The 22,780-nt window shown below is 39.3% G+C and overlaps 1 protein-coding gene across 1 annotated transcript in view; it reads right to left on the bottom strand.

Annotated features, from left to right (window-relative positions):
- mtdha (metadherin a) overlaps positions 1 to 22,780 on the bottom strand; it is a 107,377-nt gene that overhangs the window by 34,220 nt on the left and 50,377 nt on the right. Inside the window, exons 6-7 of the mRNA XM_059977082.1 lie at positions 20,324 to 20,407; positions 4,156 to 4,254 (exon numbers count right to left, since the gene is read on the bottom strand). Coding sequence (XP_059833065.1) covers positions 4,156 to 4,254; positions 20,324 to 20,407 — 183 coding nt within the window. The remainder of the gene's footprint in view (positions 1 to 4,155; positions 4,255 to 20,323; positions 20,408 to 22,780) is intronic.

Here is a 22,780-nt window from a genome sequence, read left to right on the forward strand (position 1 = left end):
TGACCTTAGAGATTTATAAAACTGAGGAACACAGACTAGATAGTCAGTCTGTTTCTTAGCTAATGGAATTTAAAACTAGAACATATAGGTTCAAGAGCAAGGGGAAAGATCTAAAGGAGCTCTCAGCAGCACTGTTTACCACACAGTGTGGTAGGTATATGGAATGAGCTGCCAAAGATGCTGCAAGAGGTAGGTTTAATTGTAATGTTTAAAATACATTGGGATAGGTACAAGGAGAGGAAAGGTTTAAATATGGGTCGAATGCAGACAGGTGGGACTAGCACAGATTTTCATCTTGATGGGCACTGATAAATTGGGCCAAAGGGCTTGCTTCCATGCGCTATATAACACTGTAGTCTATGAATCTTTATATACAAAACATTTTCTTTCAAGAATCTTTATTAAATAATCCCTTCAATCTACAAAGCATACAGACTACATTCTGTTATGTCCGCAGCCCCCTCCTTTGTGAGAATTGCAAGAGCACTAGTTGAGAGGGGGTCAGTAGACCCAGGAAGTGGGAGAGCCGAATAGACACAGGAAATGGGAGAGAGAGAGACGTGCCGAATACCGCGTTCCACCGGGATGCAAAATAAGGCGACATTGACTATTGTCTCGTGGAGACCACGTGTAAAGCCCTCGGGCAAAGTGGGCTGGTTGAGAGAGAGATTGCATCATCCCAACCTGATTGACACCTGAGACCCCATGAGGAAGTATAAAGGAGGGTCTGGGGGGGACAACCCCTTCAGACGCACCAGGAGACACGATAGCGATCCCGTCGTAGAGGGAAGCCATTTTGAAGGAAGCCACGTGTGTTAGATTCTGGGCCTGGAATCTGTGGCTGGAATCACGGAAAACCGCTTTTAGCTAACAACGGGGAAGCCCACTCCCCTGATTCAACGGATTTGCTTCATAAAGACCCGGGCAAGTTTTCCTTTTCTCACCAATCTCTCTCTCTCTCTCTCTCCAACAAGTGGAAACCCAGTACCCCCCCCCCCCCCACCCCCGAAAGCCAGAAGCCTGCAGGAATTTGAGTGTCTTTTTATATTTCCATCGGACACTATATTATCCCCTAGACAAATGATCGAGCTGCTTCTTATTGATGGTTATTATTAGACCCGTGCTTTTAGATTAAGTAGTGACTACGTATATTATCTGAGTGTTTGTATTAATCTTACGTTTGTGCCCCTTTCATAAATAAAGACTTTTAAAAATAGTACCATCAGACTTCAACGGACCTCTCTATCTTTGCTGGTAAGTGATCCCGTTACGGGATTTCATAACAATTCCCATTCAATACCTGACCTATTAAACTTCAAGATGTTCTGCAGCAAAAGCAAGATCAAAACTACTACTAATAAGTTTTGTTCAAAACGCAAAGAATTCAACCAACATTTGCCCCCTCCTCTCCACAGGTGTCAAATCACAAGGGTTACATTCTCATCAAACATGAGAAAATCTGTAGATGCTGGAAATACAAAGCAACACACACAAAATATTTGAGGAATTCAGCAGGCCAGGCAGCATCTATGGAAAAGTAAACAGTCAACATATCGGCCGAGACCCTTCATCAGGGCTGGAAAGGCAGGGGAGAAATCAGAAAAAGAACATGGGAGGAGGAGATGAAGTAGTAAAAGGTGGCAGGTGATAGATGAAAATGAGAGAGGGGAGGAGTGAAGTAAAGAGCTGGGAAGTTGATTAGTGAAAGAGAAAGGGCTGGAGAAGGGGGAATCTGATAGGAGAGGACAGAAGACCATGGAAGAAAAGAAAGGGGGAGGATCACCAGAAGGAGGTGATAGGCAGGTAAGAAGATAAAAAAGATAAAGAGATAAGATGAGAGAGGAAACCAGGAATGAGGAATGGTGAAGTGGGGTGGGTTAATTTCTGTAAGTTCATGAAATCAATGTTCATGCATCAGGTTGGAGACATGAAACAATTTTGTCTCACTTCCATGAAGGATGTCCAGTCATTTTAGACTTCCATCCACCATCAGGAGGGCCCTAAAGCTCTCCGCTTCTTTCTGGACAAAAGACCCAACCTGTTCCCCTCCACCGCTTTCTTCTGTCTGGCAAAACTGGTTCTCACAATCAATAAAGTCTCCTTTGGCTCCACCCACTTCCTTCAAACCATAGGTGTAGCCATGGGCACTCGCATGGGTCACAGCTATGCCTGCCTTTTCATCGGTTATGTGGGACAGTCCATGTTCCAAGCCTATGCTGGCATCGCTCCCCAACTCTTCCTACAATACACTGACCACTGCATTGGTGCTGCTTCCTACATCCTTGCTGAGCCTGTCAATTTCATCAACTTTGCCTCCAACTTTCACCCTGCCCTCAAATTTACTTGGTCCAATTCCAACACCTCTTTCCCCCTTCCCAATCTCTGTCTCCATCTCTGGAGACAGTTTATCTACTGATATCTTTTATAAATCCAGACTCTTACAACTATCTGGACCATACCTTTTCCCACCCTGTCACTTGTTAAAACGCCATTCCATTCTCTCAGTTCCTCCATCTCTGTTGCTTCTGCTCTCAGGATGAGGCTTTTCGTTCCAGAACAACTGAGATGTTCCCCTTCAAAGAAAGAGGCTACCCTTCCTCCTCCATCAACGCTGCCCTCAACCACATCTCCTACATTTTACATACCTGCCCTCACTCCATACTCCTGCTGCTGCACCAGGGATAGGGTTCCTCGTGTCTTCACCTAGCACCCTTCTAGACTCCATGTCCGGCATATAATTTTCCATAACTTCCGCCATCTCCAATAGGTTCCCACCACCAAACACATCTTTCCCTCACCCTAGTTTCCACTCCCTTCTCCACTCGGTCCCTCCCCACTGATCTCCCTCCTGCTACTTATCCTTGCAAGCAGAACAAGTGCCATACCTGCCCCTACACCTCCTCCCTCACTACCATTCAGGGCCCAAAACAGACCTTCCACATGACACATCACCTGTGAGTCTGTTGGGGTCATCCTGGCGTGACCTCCTGTATAATGGTGAAACACGATGTAGTTTGGGAGACCATTTTGTTGAGCACCTTCATTCTGTCTGCCACAAAAAGCAGGATTATCCAGTGGCCACCCATTTCAAATCTACTTCCCATTCCCTTTCTGACATATCGGTCCATAACCTCCTTTACTGCTAGAATGAGGCTACACCCAAGTTGGAAGAACAACAGCTTATATTCCGTCTGGGTAGCCTCTAACCTGATGCATTACTTCCGGTAATTGATGATCCCCCTCTTGTACTTCACCATTCCCTATTCCTCTCTCACCTTATCTCCTCACCTACCCATCATCTCCCTCTGGTGATCCTCCCCCTTTCTTTTCTTCCATGGTCTTCTGTCCTCTCCTATCAGATTCCTCTTTCTCCAGCTCTTTGTCTCTTTCACTAATCAACTTCCCAGCTCTTTATTTCATCCCTCTTTCCTCCCGGTTTCACCTATCACCGGCCACCTTGTACTACTTTCTTTCCTCCCCCCATTTTATTCTGACTTCTCCCCTTCCTTTCCAGTCCTGATGAAGGGTCTTGGCCTGAAATGTTGACTGTTTACTTTTCCACAGATGTTACCTGGCCTCCTGCATTCCTTCAGCATTTTGTGTATGTGTCATGCTCTTCAAAACTTATCACAACAGTCATTTGCTCACGAAGAGTGAAATGTCAAACTGTACACCATCCAATCTTTAGGTGGGTCCAACAATCATGGGGAGTGTGATTAAAGGCAAAGAAAGTGCAGCTAACTTGCCATTCACAAGCAAAAAATCAATACAGTTTCTGTACAGCAAACAAAATTCCTCAGCAATGTTAAATCACCCTAAATCAGAGGCAATTGAGTGACAGCTTTACTCAATATTGAAGTGCTCCTGGTGGTTTGAAACAGGATCTTAAATACAAATTCCCTTGATGAAAACTACTTCCAATTTAATTTTTTCTAATTCAAGTTATATAACAATTTTAATAGTGCAAAAGCTTTTAATGACATACTTCACTTTACATATTCTGCCAAAGAAGTGAATTAATATCTATGATAATTTATGATCAGCTTGCAGCTACAGTAGGCAATAATAATTTAAATACCCTTTCTGGCTTTTGAGTTATCAAGCACATTTTTAGCACATTTAGTACACCAAATTAATAATAAAAACACAACATACTTATCCCAGACCAGGCATCGTCAATGGAACTAGGAGTTGGGTTAGCATCCCACTGATGATCAGTAGAGCTTGGCTGGGGAGATGGTTCACTGGTGTTACCTGTTAGAAGGGAGAATGAGAGATATTTACAGGATCATAATGTCTTAAAATAACAGGTTTCAAACACAGCTCCACAAGATTTTGTTCAATTGATTAATCAAAAAAAAGTATTGAAGTTCAGTTAATATACATACTCAATATGCCACTCAACGTCAGTAAGACTGAAGTTATTACTGATCACTGTATCATAGATATTAATTCTACTTATTCTGCATTTCTTCTAAAATCTGTATGCCTTGTTGATTCAGGTGCCTGACTAGGTGGTTCTTAATAATTGTGAGAATCCTTTTCTCCACAACATGCAGTGTATTCCAGATTCCAGCCACTGTGAGAAAAACAACCCCTCAGATCCACTCAAAAGCACCTTGTATTTTATGTTATGTGATGAGACTATTTAATTCAAAGTTTGGGAGAATTCTCCCTTTTGCAAAGAAGGGACAAATTAAGAAAAAGTGCAGCATTTGATGAATGACCAAATTAATTTATTAGCAACAAACAGTCAAATGTTGCAGGAAGGTGTGTAGAAATCATCTGCTCAATACCAATCCTAAAGAGAATTATAACTGCAAGTCACAACTATTATGTTCTGATGGACATGCTGAATTTTCAGTATAGCAGAATTTTGCTTTTGCTTTCTGGTGAAAGTAGTTACTGTACTTCTCCCAACAGAAATGCTGAATGACCGGTTAAGTGTTTCTAGCATTGTTGGGTGAAATTAAATGCAAGGGAATGCTTTGAATATTCTAGCAAAAAGTAGTTATTAATTCATTGATCAATCAGTCTCATTCACACCAGGACGCTGCCTGGATTAAAGAGCACGTCTTTTATGGGAAAAGTTGAATGAGCTTGGCCTTTTCTCTGGAGAAAAGGAGTATGAAAGGAGACTTGGAGGTGGCAATGATAATAGCAAAGGGTCAGCCTTCTCCCCAGGATGACTGTAGTGTTCTCGCTCGGGTGTAACAGAACGCCGAACTAAACACCGAGATAAACCGTAGTCAATGAAAACAGGGTCGCAGTAAGATTAACCATTTACTGTTCGCTCTTTCTCATTAACGTATGGTGAAAACTGTTGATAAAACAATACAAGATTTGTACAGCACTTGTTTCCTTCTTGATATTACATTTACATTGTAAATACTTACAAAAGTAAAACTACAACAACTACATTACATTAAAGTGCAGCATACAGTCAGAATCTACCTACACCATTGACTGCTTTAAATACACTTCAACACAAACTATCCGCAACTCTTTAACTAACGAAAACATAAACCTTCTTTCTTTCTTTTTCCATCTTTTTATTATCATTATTAATAACAAAATAAAATTGGTACATAGATAATGGGATTACAAACGTACATATTTCAACTAACTATAAAAGATTACAAGAACAATGATTACAGTATAAATGAGTATTCCCACATCGTAAATGATACAATATACAAATAGACAAGGCAAACCTAGGCGTATCATAATAAAGAATAAAAAGAAAAAAGAAAAAGGAAAAAAGAAAAAAAATCATTATGCAAAAAAACTAATCTAAAAATCTAATAACTAATAGAAGAAAAAAAACGAAAAAGAAAAAAAGAAAAAATAGAGAGAAAAAAAAAGGGGCTGTTTATAATATCTCACAAAAATACAAAATCATCAGTGTCGTCAACTCCGATCCTCTTGACATATATGAAATCAAAACTGGAAAATCAAATAGGCCTGGAACAGGGTCCTATTACATCATATGAAAATATTGTATAAATGGTCTCCATATCTTTTCAAATTTAGAAGTGTCAAATACACCACTTCTAATTTTTACTAAATTTAAACATAACATAGTCTGAGAAAACCAATGAAATACAGTAGGAGGATTAATTTCCTTCCAATTCAACAAAATAGATCTTCTAGCCATTAGAGTAAGAAACGCAATCATTCGACAAGCGGAAGAAGATAAATGAAGTGAGTCCATCATTGGTAAACCAAAAATTGCGGTAATAGGATGGGGTTGTAAATCAATGTTCAATACTGCAGAGATGATATCAAAAATATCTTTCCAATATTTTTTCGAAAGTGGACACGACTAGAACATACGAGTTAAAACGCTATTTCAGATTGACATCTATCACAAATAGGATTTATATAGGAATAAAAATGAGCCAATTTATCCTTGGACATATCAGCCCTATGTACAACCTTAAACTGTAATAGAGAATGTCTGGCACATATAGATGATGTATTAAATAATTGAAGAATTTTATCCCAATTCTCAATAGGAATAATAAGGTTAAGCTCTCTTTCTCAATCATTTTTTGTCTTATGAAGGGGCTCTGAATGTAACTTCATAATTATATTATAAAGTTTTGATATAAGCCCTTTCTGAAAGGGGTTTAATTCAAACAAATTCTCCAAAATGCCTGAAGACACAAAGTTTGGAAAAGTAGGAAGTATTTAAAAAATTCCTAATCTGTAAATATCTAAAAAAATGAATTCTAGGCAAATTATATTTATTAGATAATTGCTCAAAAGACATAAAACAATTATCCAAAAATAAATCAAATATCGTAGTAATCCTTAGTCTTCCAAGCCAAATAAGCTTGGTCTATAATTGAAGGGTGGAAAAAACAATTGGATACAATAGGAATATTTAAAACAAACTGAGTCAACCCAGCAAATTTCCGAAATTGAAACCATATACATAAAGTATGTTTAACTATCGGGTTGTCAATTCGTTTCGGCAATTTAGAAAGAGCAAAAGGGAGAGAAGTCCCCAAAATAGAACCCAGTGCAAAACCTGGTACCGATTTAATTTCCAGGCTCACCCAATGAGGGCTAAAAGATCCATCCCAATCTTTCAACCAACATATCAAATATCTGATATTAACTGCCCAATAATAAAATCCAAAATTAGGCAATGCTAATCCACCTTCCTTCTTTGCCTTCTGTGAGTATATTTTACCTAACCTGGGATTTTTATTCTGCCAAATATGAGGAAATTTTTGTATCAACATTAGTAAAAAATTATTTCGGAATAAAAATTGGTACCGCTTGAAAAATATATAAGAACTTGGGTAAAATAACCATCTTAATAGTGTTAATCCGACCTATCAGAGATAAAGATAATGGTGACCACTTAGTAAACAAGCATTTAATCTGATCAATTAAGGGTACAAAATTAACCTTAAATAAGTCTTTATGGTTTTCTGTGATTTTAATCCCTAAATAAATAAAAGAGTCATTAACTAATTTAAAAGGTAAGTTTCCATAAATTGGGACCTGTCTATTTAAATGAAACAATTCACTTTTATTAAGATTTAACTTATACCCAGAAAAATCACTAAATTGAGCCAACAATGATAAAACTACAGGAATGGATTTCTCAGGATTGGAAATAAATAATAATAAATTATCTGCATACAAAGATAACTTATGAATATCTGTCCCACGATTAATACCAAGAATATCCTGTGATTCTTTAATAGTAATTGCCAAGGGTTCTAAAGCAATATCAAATAATAGTGGACTAAGAGGACAGCCTTGTCTAGTGCCCCGAAATAAACAAAAAAAGGGAGATCTTTGATTATTAGTAAACACTGAGGCTACTGGGGTATGATAAATCAGCTTAATCCAGGAAATGAATGTCGGACTAAAATTAAACTTCTCCAACACATTAAATAAGTATGGCCATTCAACTCTATCAAATGCTTTCTCCGCATCTAATGAAATTACACATTCTGAAATATTATGTGAAGGAGTATAATATTGAATAACCTAACATTAAAAAAAAGAATAACAATTTTTAATAAAACCGGTTTGATCTTCCGAGATAATTTGGGGTAATACCTTCTCCAACCTGGATGCAAGTAACCTGGAAAAAATCTTGGAATCTACATTCAGTAAGGATATTGGTCTATAGGATGCACAATCAGTAGGGTCTTTATCTTTCTTCAATATTAAAGAAATGGAAGCTCTATAAAAAGATTGTGCCAAATTGCTTCTTCAAAAACCCTGTATAACCAAGGAGAGAGAGTAGCGGAAAAACGTTTAAAAAATTTTGCTGTATACTCATCCGGACCAGGTGCTTCCCCTGAAATCATGGAGGAAATAACCCCTTTGATTTCTGCATCAGTCATAGGAGTTTCCAATATTGAAAGATCATCTGGTGATAATTTTGGGAAATTCAATTTCCCAAGAAAATCCACACATGGTACTACAATCCTGAGGAAATTCAGAATGATACAGGGAAGTATAAAAATCTTGAAATGATTTATTTATCTCATCATGGTTAACTGACAAATCCCCATTTTGCTAACGGATCTTAGTAATTTGACGTTTAACCAAAGCATTCTTCAATTGACTAGCTAGCAGTTTACCCGATTTATCACTATGTATATAAAAATCAGATCTGGACTTCATCAGTTGATTTTCAATCGAAGATGTAAGTAATAAACTATAGTCTGTTTGAAGTTCAACCCTTTGTTTGTAAAGCTCCTTACTAGGAGTAATCAAATATTTCTTGCCAATCTTTTTAATTTTATCAACCAATAAAAGAGCTTCCTTCTTAATGCGTTTTCTCAGACCAACAGAGTAAGAGATAATCTGTCCATGTATATATGCTTTAAAAGTGTCCCAAAATGTTCCATAAGAAATATCTTCCGTGGAGTTGGTTGAGAAGAAGAAATCGATCTGTTCATTCATAAATTTAATAAAGTCCGGATCTTGCAATAAGGTAGAATCAAATCACCATTGTCTAGCATTAGGAACTGTGTCCGTAAATTTAATAGAAAGTTTTAATGGAGCATGGTCTGAAATAGCTATAATATCATAATAACAATCATTTACTGAAGGAATCAAACGAGTCAATAAAAAAAAATAATCAATTCTCAAATAAGAATGATAACCATGTGAGAAAAAAGAAAACTCTTTGTCCTTAGGATGCCGAAATCTCCAAATATCAAAAATTCCATTATCAGTCAAAAAAGAGTTGATACAAGTGGCCGACTTATTGGGTAAAGTCTGAGTAGATATAGATTTGTCCATCAAAGGATATAAACAATAATTAAAATCACCATCCATTATTAACTTATATTCATTTAGATTAGGTCAAGAAGTAAATAAGGACTTTAAAAAATCAGGACAATCCACATTTGGAGCATAAACATTAACCATAGCAACCTTTTTATTAAAAAGTAAGCCGGTAATTAACAAAAATCTACCATTCGGATCCGAAAAGATATCATGTTGGACAAATGCAATAGAGGAGTCAATAAAAACTGAAATTCCCTTTACTTCGGCATTCGAATTCGAATGATACTGTTGACCCTGCCAAAACCTAAAAAGCGATAATTGTCCTCCTTCCTCACATGAGTTTCTTGTACAAAAATGATATGAGCATTAAGTCTTTGGAATACTTTGAAAATCTTCCTTCGTTTAATCGGATGGTTTAAACCATTCGTATTCCAAGAAACAAAATTAATGGTCTGAGACATATTTCTAAAATCAACCCTTTGGTATAAAAAGGGTTAACCAAATTATAAACTCATGCACCCGGAAGAGGAACAAAAATAAACAGCGGACCCGGAAGTGACGACATCGCGGACATTTGTAGTTCAAAATCAGCCCAAATGAAAAAACTAAAAAAAAAAACTGGTAAAAGAAATATAGAATTAGAAAAAAGATCACCCCCCTCCCACTCAAGAGAGAAAAAAAACCAGAGCCAAAAATAGGCTGGGAAAAAGAAAGAATGAAACTAACTCTACCCCCATATCAGCTGAAGACCACTCCATATATAAAGGATATATATATTAAAAAAATCCACCCAAACTTTAAAAATTATTATCACTATACTAAAAGCAAACTTCTTAATATAATTGGTAGTAGAAAAAAAATGAAGAAAATATAATCACTAGAAACTTATAAATCGGGTTAAAAGCCAAACAAACCAAAAAATATTTAAACTGTGATAAGCGATGCATTGCAGGAAGAAGACGAGAGAAGAAAATAGCGCCATCTTAAAAAAACACTAAAAATGTTTTTTCAAAAAACCACCATCTTAGTAAAAAAGTATTCACCTTCGAAGGGTTTACCTTCGAAGGAAAAGAAATAATAGCCAGCGATATAGTATAACGGTTAAAGTGTGTAAAACAAAATGATTAATATGTCGAAAGAACACTTTAACTTGAGTATAAAGTATAGAGTAAACCTACACCAATAACCAGAAACAAAATCTGGTTTAGGGAATCAAAAACAATCTTGCACGATCAAAATCACTCAATCATTAGGCATGAGAGTCCGTAGCAGTAGGGAAGTTCTTGTTCAGAAAACTTCTCGCTTCAGATGTAGAAAGGAAAACCCGGCGTGGAGCGTTCGGCGGCGAGATTCTGAGCTTCGCAGGGTATAAGAGCACTGCTTTTAGATTTTTCTCATAACATTCAGACATCAGCAGTTTAAAAAGAAGCCTTGCCTTCATTACTTCAGGACTAAAATCTTCTACTAAACGGAAATTGTGATCCTGAAATTTAACCATTCCTACACGCCGAGCTGCATGAATAAGTTGCTCTTTAACATGTACGTAATGAAACTGGACAATTACATCCGAGGGTTTAGCTGAAGCACTCGGTGATCGACGCATAATTCTATGAGCATGATCAAGTAACGGAGGACTATCTGGAAATACAGGTGGGAACGCATCCTTTAAAAGTTGAGCAAAGAACTTCATGGGGTCGCCTTGTTCAATACCTTCCGGAAGACTGAGTATACGTAGGTTCTGTGTTCTGGACCGATTCTCGAAGTCGACACTCTTGGCTTTAAGTGTTTCCACCAGTTTAGTGGTTGAAAGCAAGTCCTGTTGCAATTTTTCAATTATCAAATCTCGTTTCCGAGCGTCTTCTTGCAGAGATGCGATAAGAACTTGCTGCTGGTTACCGAATCCGTCTTATCCATATAATCTTGAAAAGCCTTTATATCTTGTTTAAAAATTCGTTGTTGTTCATCAAATTTTTTTTATCCAGAACCTCCAATAACAATTCATAAGTTAATTCAGTGCGTTGCGGATGAGCTTGCTTCTTTCCATTACCGTTCGGGTTCCGCCCAGGTTCTCGTCCTTTAGATCTAAGAGCCATTTCTGAGTACATATCTTCAAAAATTCACAATAAACTCTTAACGACAAGTCCAAAAAAATAGCAAGAATCTTTTGGTGTAGGTAAAAATAAATTGAATAAGGGTGATCAAAGGTTAAAAAAAGTAAAGGTTATGGAGCGAATCTAAAACAGTACTCACTCCATGAGCGTCTCCCGCTGACCTCACATAAACCTTATCGACCGTCGTTACTTTTAACAGAATCGGCGTTAACATTTTAATTCAACATATCGATTATCTCATGACTTATGGTGTTGCTTCCACTATGTTTCTAGACAACTTTTCTCGCACTGGACTCGCACATGTCAGCCCCCACCTTCCTGTTTCTCCAAACCGGTATTTTCCCACAGGACACTGCGAAACCGGATGTGACGTCATCACATGCCACGATATATCACAGACAACGAATTTACTTTAAACAATCCTAACTTTAACTGGAAAATGCTAACAAACGAATTACTAATCGAAAATATTATAAACTAAATAACTGCCATAAAGGCAACACACTCCCCGCTTGACCTTCGTAAGGTCACAATGAACACAATACAAAACTTCAGTCTCTAAATCAGTCCTTAGGTAGAAGTAGAATGACTTCTGTAACTGGCCTTTAGTATATTTTCACATCACCTTGGTCGGTAGTTTTCAACTCAACCTTCCTGACATGTCCATCCCTACTAGGGAATGTAGCAGTGATTCTGGCCATTGGCCAGCAGTTGCGGGCGATTTGCTTGTCCCTGAGCAGGACTAAATCTCCAACTTGAAGATTCCTGCAGGGTTCTGTCCACTTTTGTCTGTGTTGCAACAAAGGTAAATATTCCTGTCTCCAATGAGACCAGAACCGATTTGCCAGAGCCTGGACCTGTCTCCATTGCTCTGTGTACAGATCCTTATCGGAGAAGTCCCCTAGTCTCCTGCCTTCTGCGTAAGCAGCATTGATGGCGAGAGTATGAAGGGGTTTTCTGTGTCGGAAGACACGGGTAGAAGTGGTCGTGCATTTATAATGGCTGTGAATTCTGCCATTAGTGTGCACAGTACCTCGTGGGTCAATCGGGTGCGTTGCTGCATCTCAGGTTTCCTTTCCAGGGTTTTTTGCAAGGGCGTGAACTGCCTGACTGCCTGCTCTTTGTTGTTTGGCAAGCACTGGTGTGGTTCTCTGAAAGGTAGTGGGGCAACCCCATTACTTGCTTCATCTCTGAAGACCTTGGTGTCCTTTGTTTTTAAGAAAATGGCATCTTGAGCTGAATGAGCAAGTTTATTATCATGCTCAGTTTGAGCGAAGACTGACTGACCCAGCATCTCGTCAGTTACTTTACGTTGGTTAAAGCCTTATCGTGCTTCCTTAATACACGTGACACTTGTGCAGGGTTGAAAAATTGAATGGCGACCACTCTCTAGCACATTGGTCTTGAGTGTGCTAACCGTCAGTTTGTGTACATTGCCAGGGCACACCTATCCTATCACCACCCAGCCCAGGTCCAGGCGTTGCGCAAAGGGGGCGTCGTGTGGTCCATTGACCTGCTGCCTAACCTTGTGCACCCGAAGAACATCTCTTCCTAATAGCAGGAGTATTTCTGCTTTTGGATCCAGTTCTGGGATGTGTTTGGCGATGTGGCTGGTGTAGCACCGCACTTGGCGTCGGGATCTCAGTGTGGTTCTTCAAAATCTCATTGCACTCTAAGAGTGGAGGGAGACAGATGACGACTTTACCATCCAGGGATTTGAGCTGGAAGCCTTCTGCCTTCCTTCCATAAGTTTCCATGTTGCCTGAGCAAGTTCTAAGGTAGTATGGGACCTGCTCACTCTTAATGTTGAACAAGTTAAAGAACTCTGGACTGACTAGTGAGCGATTGCTCTGATTGTCCAGAATTACATAGGCTTTGATGGCCTTGTCTTTGGCTCCCTTTAGGGTACACCTTAGTGAGGCAGATCTTTGAACAAGAACGGCTTGACTGAGCTTGACCGCAAACTTCTGTACAACTCAGCTCGAGCTGACAACAGTTGTCCTGGAGTGAGTCTCTCCCTCCCCGCCGTCCTGTTGTGGGGGTGAAGGAGCGTTGTCGGTTTGCGGTAACGGGCCAGGATGCATGGCCCCATCGTGATTAGTGCTATTACATTCCGGACACTTCACGGCGATCGTACACTCTCTAGCAAAGTGAGAGGTCAAGGAACAGCATTTAAAACATATTCTTTTCTCCTTGAGAAGGGCCATCCTCTCTTAAAGGGGTTTTTCCCTAAACCTTCTGCATTTTCTGAGGGGGTGGGGTTTGTTATGCAATGGACAATTCTTGCGAGGGTTGTTGTTAGTTGTAAAGGCTTCAGTCTTAAGCACTGAGACGGGTGTATTAATGTTGAAATTATTCGAAGAGGATTTATCTGGCTTGGTGTAAATTGTACTGCTTCCTGGACCCATGAGGCTAGGGTTGTTTCGCTTCTTCGCCTCAATGCACACAAACCTAGTGAAATACTCAAAGGGAGGAATTCGACCATTGTGGTCTTCTTTGTACTCTGAGGCAACAAACACCCACCTGACCTGCAGCCCAAATGGAAGTTTGTCTAATCCCGGGTGGAGTATCTAGGTATACTAGACCAGTTGAGTAGCCATCTTCTTTGGCGCCTTGAAGCTCCATGAGTAAATCTCCGAGCTCCTTAACTTAATGTGGTCCTTGGCTGACACCTTGGGAAAATTTTCCAGACATCGGTACAGCGCCGCTTCAATAATTTCAGGGGCCACATAGCCCTCCCGAAGTCTCTCCCATGCTTTGCTTAAGGCTAGCTTGGGCTTGTTGATGTACACTGAACATATGCGTCTCACCTGTTCGCATGATTCTTTTCCCAGCCATTTCGCCATAAGAGCCAACTCTTGGGTTGCTCTGAGCTGGACTCCATCGATAGCGTTGGTGAATGTGGAGTACCATGCACGGTAACTTTCAGGTTTATCGTCAAACTGGTACAGTCCTGAAGTGACGAGATCTCGTCGTGCTAAATACTGTGCCACGGGTTCAACTGCAAGTGGCATACGGGCTGGGGAAATATGTCGGTAGGTATATGACTGAGGGCGTACCTCTGTTATGGACTTTGCTGTTCTGAATTCAGCCTTTGCCTCTCTTCTCGCCAAATCTGGTAAGTTTGGTGTCGAGAAGTATTTGTCATCAGCCCTTTCATTCTTGACTTCATCGCGGAGTTGCAAGGGTAAATTGTCTTCCTTGGATGGATGTGATGCAATTGGGCTTCTCTGGGACTCCTCATGAAGTGGGGCGTTATCAAATAAGTATGGAGAGGAAGAACGAATCTTCCAGTCTGTTTGAGATCGGACATAGTCGCTTGTGCGTTCCAATCTGGTCTTTTCTGAAGTAGATTTTACGTCAACCAGATCATGCATTTCTTCAGCATCTTCTATGAACTCTGCTTCCACCCTGGCAGCTTCTTTTTCTCGTTCCAGCGTCAGCACTTCTAACTCTGCCGCTATCCTTGCCCTTTCCAACTGGTTTTTGGTTTCTCTGGCAGCCGCTTCCTTCTGGTTTTCGGCTTCTCTGGCAGCTGCTTCCATCTTCAATTTTGCTTCTTGTTTGGCGTAGCGCACTCACACCTTGGCAGCTTCTGCCTTAGCTCTTGCTTGGGCGGCCTTACTTGATGCTGGATCGAGTCATCACTGCAGCACTTGAAACACCTGATACTGCCGCCTTTTCACTGTAGTGTTCTCGCTCGGGTGTAACTGAACGCCGAACTAAACACCGAGATAAACCGTAGTCAATGAAAACAGGGTTGCAGTAAGATTAACCATTTACTGTTTGCTCTTCCTCATTAACGTATGGTGAAAACTGTTGATAAAACAATACAAGATTTGTACAGCATTTGTTTCCTTCTTGATATTACATTTACATCGTAAATACTTGCAAAAGTAAAACTACAACAACTACATTACATTAAAGTGCAGCATACAGTCAGAATCTACCTACGCCATTGACTGCTTTAAATACACATCAACACAAACTATCCGCAACTCTTTAACTAACGAAAACATAAACCTTATCGACTGTCGTTACTTTTAACAGAATCGGCGTTAACATTTTAATTCAACATATCGATTATCTCATGACCCACAGCGTTGCTTCCACTATGTTTCTAGTGTGTAGAAAGACAACTTTTCTCGCGCTGGACTCACACGTCAGCCCCCACCTTCCTGTTTCTCCAAACCGGTATTTTCCCACAGGACGCGGCAAAACCGGATGTGACGTCATCGCATGCTGTGATATATCACAGACAACGAATTTACTTTAAACAATCCTAACGTTAACTAGAAAATGCTAACAAATGAATTACTAAGCGAAAATATTATAAACTAAATAACTGCCATAAAGGCAACACAATGACAATGGCTAGTATCAGAAGATCGTTTCAAGGTGCTGTGGAGGTAAGTATGGGGGGTGGGGTGGATGTCAGAAGTAGCTGTTTTTTTAAAAAAAAATAAAACAGAGTGCAAAGTGCATGGAACACACTGCTGGGAATGGTGGTAGAGGCAGATATACTAGGGACATTAAAGAAAGGCACACTGACGAAAGCAAATGGAGGAGTAGGTTAATAGGTTGGCATAACATTATGGACCAAAAAGCCTGTGCTGTGCTGCTCTGTTCAATGTAATTGCCTCTTTTATTTTAAACAAATAATACCTTTATGTCCAAAATGTCAATGACCTCAGGAGCTTAGTCACAATCTTCAAGTGCCTTTGAAGTTAATTTAGAAATAATACTCATACTATTTTACAAAATAGTTTCCATGTTTGATTTAGCCAAACTTACCATCGTGGGATGATTGAGAATGACTTAAGACTATTTATTTTCAAATAAGAATCCAAGCTAGACAAACAGTTTAGTTACAACAACCAAAGCAGTTTTAAAACAATGCCACAGTGACAGCAATTTGCAATTCTACCTCTACTGCAGACACAATAGGGCATTCAGACTTCTCTGTCATAGAACTCTTTAGCAGAGAAACAGGTTCGTTTGCCTGACTCATTCATGTTGTTGAACTTACCTTCCTGAACTCCTTCGGCCCTATCCCTCTAATACTTTACTATCCAGATATTTGTCTAAAAGTCTTTCAAAAGTTGATATTGCACCCACCTTTACCACCTCCCATCCACATATACCCAGCCACCCTCTGGATAAACCCCCCTCACTGTCCTCTTCAAATCTTTGATCTCACCCTAAATCTATGCCCTTTAGTTTCAGACTTTTCCAGCCATGGTTAAAAAGACCATGTTCTATGCCTCTCATTATTTTATAAACCCCTATAAAAGGCTGCCACTCAGCTCTCTCATCAGAGAAGACAGCTTAAGTCCCAGCTTATCCAGTCTCTCCTCAATATGCAAGTCCTCCATTCTTAGCAATGTCTTTGTGAATTTTTTTCTAATACAATAGTTTATCTTTTTTGAAAAACGAGATGCCCTATGCTAATTTTGACAGATCGTTGCAATTTCAATTGAGACTTTGTGTACACTATAACAATGACTTCACCAGAAAGGTAAATGATTCAGCAATGAGGCAATTAAGGTATGTACCGTGAGAACAGATGAAGAGGGTTCAGAGGAGTTAGACGGAGATGTCGCTTGCATGGGAGCAATTCAGTTATAAGGAGAGAATGGATTAGACCATAAAATATAGGAGAATTAGGCCATTTAGCCCATCAAGTCAACTTCGCCATTTCATCATAGGTGATCCAATTCCCTCTCAGCCCCAATCTCTCACCTTCTCCCTGCATCCTTTCACGCCCTATCAAGAATCTATCAACCTCTGCCTTAAATATACCCAATGATTTGGCTTCCACAGTCACCCATGGCAACCAATTCCAGTTTCACCACTCTGGCTAAAGTAATTCTTCCTCATCTCATTTCTACATGGTCAGCCCTCTATTCTGAGGCTTAGAATAGGAAAGCAGAGGAAACATCCTCTCCAAATCTACTCCATCAAGGCCTTTCAACATTTGACGTGTTTCAATGAGATCGCCCCTCATTCTTCTGAATTCCAGTGTGTGTAGGCCCAGAGTCATCAAACACCCCTCACATCCAGAATCATTTTCATGAAGCTCCTTTGAACCCTCTCCAATAAGTATATCTTTCTTAGATAAGGGGTCCAAAGCTGCTCACAATATTCCAAATGAGATCTCACCAGTGCTTTATAAAGCCTTAACATTATTTCCTTGCTTTTATATTCTAATCCTCTTAAAACAAATGCTACAAATTCACCTTTAGGGAATCCTGCACAAGGACTCCCAAGTTCCATTGCACCTCAGATTTTTGAATTTTCCCTCTCCATTTAGAAAATAGTCTACTCTTTTATTTCTTCTACCAAAGTGCATGACTATACACTTCCCGACACTGTATTCCATCTGCCATCTCTGGTTTTAATTTCCCTGACACATGGGAAGCAGATGGGTGCCCTGATAATAAGTCCATAAATTAAGGGGAATAGATATTAAAAAAAATACCTTTGTTCCTTGGGGGAGAGTGTCTAGGAAAAGAGGGCTAAGGCTTAAGATGAGAGGTGAGTGGCTTACAGGGGATTCAAATATGAATATTTCTCCACGAGGGTGACTGGAGTTTAAAATATATTGCCTGTAGAGGTGGTGGAAGCAAACACAATGAGTATTAAAGAAACATCTAGACAAGTACTTGCATTGTTCATCACAAAAGACTATAGACCTCATGTGGTTATATGGGATTAGTATACATAAGCACAATGTAAATAGGCATGTTGTGTTGGAAGAGCCTGTTCTATGCTGTACCGTTCCAAGACTTCGGATCTTAATTTGCTCCTTTCTTTGCAAATTACACCATTCAGTGAAAGAAGGGAAAGCTATTTTTTTTACATCCAAGCACAGACTCACTCAGCTTCATTCTAAAGTAACCTTCCTCGGCACTTCTGCAAGTAAATTTTTGTAGGGAGCCAACAAATGCCCCTGGTAGAGTAGCAGCTAGCATTACGTTATAACGACACCAGCAAACCAGATTCAATTCCACTGCTGTAAGGCGTTTGTACAATCTCCCTGTGATAGCATGGATTTTGTCCCATTTTCCAAAGACAGAATCAGATTTATTATCACCGGCATGTGACGTGAAATTTGTAACTTAGCAGCAGCAGTAAAATGCAATACATAATATAGAAGAAAAAAAACACAAAATAATAATAATGAAAAATAAATAAATCAATTACAGTATACATATATTGAATAGATCAAAAATTGTGCAAAAAACAGAAATACTTTATATTAAAAAATTGTAATGTCCAAGGGTTCAATGTCCATTTAGGAATTGGATGGCAGAGGGGAAGAAGCAGTTCCTGAATTGCTGAGTGTGTTCGTACGGGTTATTAGGTTAATTGCTTAAATGGTTGTAATTATGCAATGCAGGCTTGTTGAGTTGGTAGGCCCGGTTACTTTGCTGTATCTTGAAAAATAGAACAGGCATCATCCAATTTCAGGTTCAAGAACTTCCAAGCAGGATCAAGCAAGGCCAAATAAACCAATCCAGCCACAAGCTTACATTTCAATTCAGAAACAGTTCTAACACGCCAGTGTAAAACAAATCAAGCCCAATGACTCCTCCTTCCTACTTCCTACTGGTCACTTGAAAAAAAATGCCATTTTGTTTCTCAGTTCCTCTGTCTCTGCCACATCTGTACTCAGGATGAAGTTTTCCTTTCCAGAACATCTGAGAAGGGGTTTCCCTTCCTCTACCGCCGATACTCTCCTTAACTGCATCGCCTCCATTTCCCAAACTTCTGCCCTCACCCCAACTTCCTGCTGCCATAACACAAATAGAGTTCTTCCTTCTCGTTATCTACCACTCCACGAGCCAATGCATCCAACATATTATTCCCTGAATCTTCTGTAATCTTCAATAGGATCTTACCACTAAACACATCTTTACCTCCTCTCCCACTCTCTGCAGGGATCTCTCTCTCTCTGTACCTCCTTTGTTCATTCATCCCTCCCCACTGATTTCCCTCCTGGCACATATCACGGCAAGCAGCCCAAGTAATGCACCTGCCCCTGAACCTCCTTCCTCAGAGCCCCAAATAATCCTTCCAGGTGAGAAAATTCTTCACCTGTGAATCTGTAGATTTTCATAAATAAAACGAAGTGAGGTGCTTTGTGTTTAATGAAACCCGTAACACATTTTATTGAACTCCAAAACCTAATAACAAAAGCATGCTAAAAATCTTTACGTAACCACGTTATCACTCAGACCAGCCTCTTAAAGTGATGTTGGTGGCTGTGAAATATGTGCACTTCTCCCAATTATGTTACCCAGCACAGCAACCCCCACCCCCAGGATTCACTAAAACTGGCATTGTGAGCTCGGATGAACCGGCCTACTTGAGTACTATGTTCCATGGGTGAAGGAACTGCAGATGCCTCTGGCTCATCCAGAGGTGCACTGACATGCTTATGGCCATGCGGTCACTGAGGGTTGTGGAATCCTCCAAGTCTTGGTGGGCAAGTTTAAAACGATCTACTATTCATCTCCCTTCCTTTCCAGTACTGATGGAATCTTGGCCCAAAACTGACTATTTATTCCTTTCCATAGATGCTGCCTGAACTGCTAATTTCACCCAGGACTTTGTTTATTACTAAGCCAATGTACAAGTATTCTATTCACCACAATCTACATGTATGTCAGACAACCTCAGTGCCCAAAAATTTACCCTTCAGTTGTGCAAGAATTACCAGTTTCGACGCCATCAGGAACACAAAAGTTAAATAAAAATACAGACATTTAATTATACAGTGGATGTAAAAAGGCACTCTACCAAACTACTAGTCCAGATGATCAATGTACAATTGCAAAACAAAAACATGACAAAACAAATTACCAATCCAACATTCACAAAGTAGTTGTTTCAAAAGAGCTTTCCAATTAAATGTCAGAGACTGAATCAATACTTACTGGCCACTGAGGCTTTAGCCCCACGAGAGAAAGGTGGTTTTGGCTCTGAGGAATTTATTCTTTCATTGACTCCTGGCCAAGCACCTGCAAAAGAACAAAATAACATGATAAATTAGTCTGCGAATGAATCTGATTTACAGACTAATAAAATTATCTCCCACTGCTCTAAAACATGCAGTTCATTAGAGCAAGGACCATCTTTAAAAAGAGAAGCAAACAACATAAAAAGATAAAAAATATCTGAGATACAAGCGACTGTAGATGCTAGAAATCTAGAGCAATACAAAGGCACCGGAGGAACAGCATGTTCGGCAGCATCCATAGAGATAAATGGACAGTTTGACATTTTGAGTTGATGTCCTTCATCAGGACAAGTTGTACACATTACAGCAATAAGGTTAAGATTCACATTATTGTATGATCCTTTTTCGCTGGTAGTTTAATAAGATATTGTTATCTTGTTATCAACTCAATTTCAAATCTATTGTATTCATAACATATGTAATATAATATTATGTTATGTTTTCTTAAAAAAACTAATAAAAAGATTGAAAAAGAAAGAAAGATTCACATATTAGAAAAAGTGCTTAATCTTTGCAAATTGCTCAATTTAAAAAAAATCTTTGGCCACAGAAAGGTTTTGAGTATTCATAAAATCCTGATGTAGTAACTTTAAATTCCATCCTCTACTCAAAGGAACATGAAACTGTACAGCACAGGCCTTTTGGCCCACAATGTTGTGACCACCACTTAACCTACTCCATTATCAATCTAACCCTTCCCTCCCACATAACTTTCCAATTTCTTTCATCCATGTGCCTATTTAAGAGTCTCTTAAATGTCCTGAATGTATCTGTCTCTCCCACCACCCAGGAAGTACATGCCACACAGACACCACTTTGTAAAAAATCTACCTCTAAATTACACTATACTTTCTTCAAATTTACCTTAAAAATTCTGCTCTTTCCTATTAGTCATTTCCACCCTGGGAAAAAGGTGCTGATTGTTTGCTATCAATGCTTCTCATCATCTTACACACCTCTTTCAAGTCACCTCTCATCCTTCTTCACTCCAGAGAGAGAAGCCCATGCTCACTCAACCATTCCTCATAAGACATGCTCTCTAGCCCAGGCAGCATCATAGTAAATCTCTTCTGTGCCCTCTCTAAAACTACCATTTCATTCTTTTAATGAGTTGACCAAAACTGAACACAATACTCCAAGTATGGTCTAATCAGATTTTTATAACACTGCAACATACCTTGTGGCCCTTGAATACCACACACCTTAATCACCCTAATCAACTTGTGCAGCATCTACTCAAGTCACTTTTCTTGATGAATATCAACAGAAAATCTGAGAAATGCTTGCAGCATGCCCAACATCATGTGGATGCAAGCCTGAAACTGTAGGTCACCCAAGCTTATTTGGAAAACTATAACAGGACAAGGCTCAGATTTATTTACCTTTACCAAACAGTACAAAACTATTCTAATTTAAAATAGGTAGGCATAAATAAAATCTTAAAAATTAGAATATACCTTTAACTCAAAGAATATACAGTGGATTCCAACTAATTGGGACACAACGGGGGCAGTACGTTTTGGCCCAATAAAGCACTGCCACAATTAGCCGAAGTTTCATGGAAACAGTTCAAGGTATATTTAAAAGACAAACTACCATACAATTGAGTAACAAATTATGAATTTAAATCAAATACAGAACCAATTAGAACACTACTACAATTACTGTAGTATTATTAAACTTTGTATTAGTTCCTAATAGTCTTGGCCCTTTCTGGCATCTCCAAACCTGAATGCTTGAAACCACAGAGGCGGCCAAAACAGTTCTGAATTGTCTTGATGCTCATTTGTCACCGGTGACCAAAATTAAATAAGTTACTGCTCTTTGAAAATACTCACACTATTCAAAAACTGTTTGCTCTAAGCAGTGTAGTGCCTAACGCCACAGCATGTGCACGCAACTGATGCTAGTTAGAAACTGTTCAGCAAATCTCCTGTCCCAATTAAGCAGTATAGTTGTCCAAAATAAACAAAAGGAATCCTTTCAATTATTTTTTTGTTGAGCTGTTCCAAATAAGTGGCTGCCTCAATCAACCGATGGCCCAATTTACTGGAATTCACTATATTTTCAAACTGACAGCAATGATAAGTGTGAAAACGATAACTTGGAACAAGAACTGAATGCTATACCATCAGCAAAATTCCAGATCTTACTCACAAGGTAACAGCCAAGCGCAGTATACTGTTTCAGTACTTCTCACTTATAAATCAACTGAAAAACACTTCAAAACCCTCTCAGTTAGGTTCTATTTCATGCACCTTATGACAAAAATGGTGCCTCTTTGTCAACTTCTTTTTCTACCAGACTTGGAAATATCAAATCACACAGTCACCTTCAGTTGATCAATGGAAGAAAAAAAACCTCAAACAGCTCT

Source organism: Hypanus sabinus, chromosome 1 (assembly GCF_030144855.1).
Source record: "Hypanus sabinus isolate sHypSab1 chromosome 1, sHypSab1.hap1, whole genome shotgun sequence".
Lineage (NCBI taxonomy): Eukaryota > Metazoa > Chordata > Chondrichthyes > Myliobatiformes > Dasyatidae > Hypanus > Hypanus sabinus.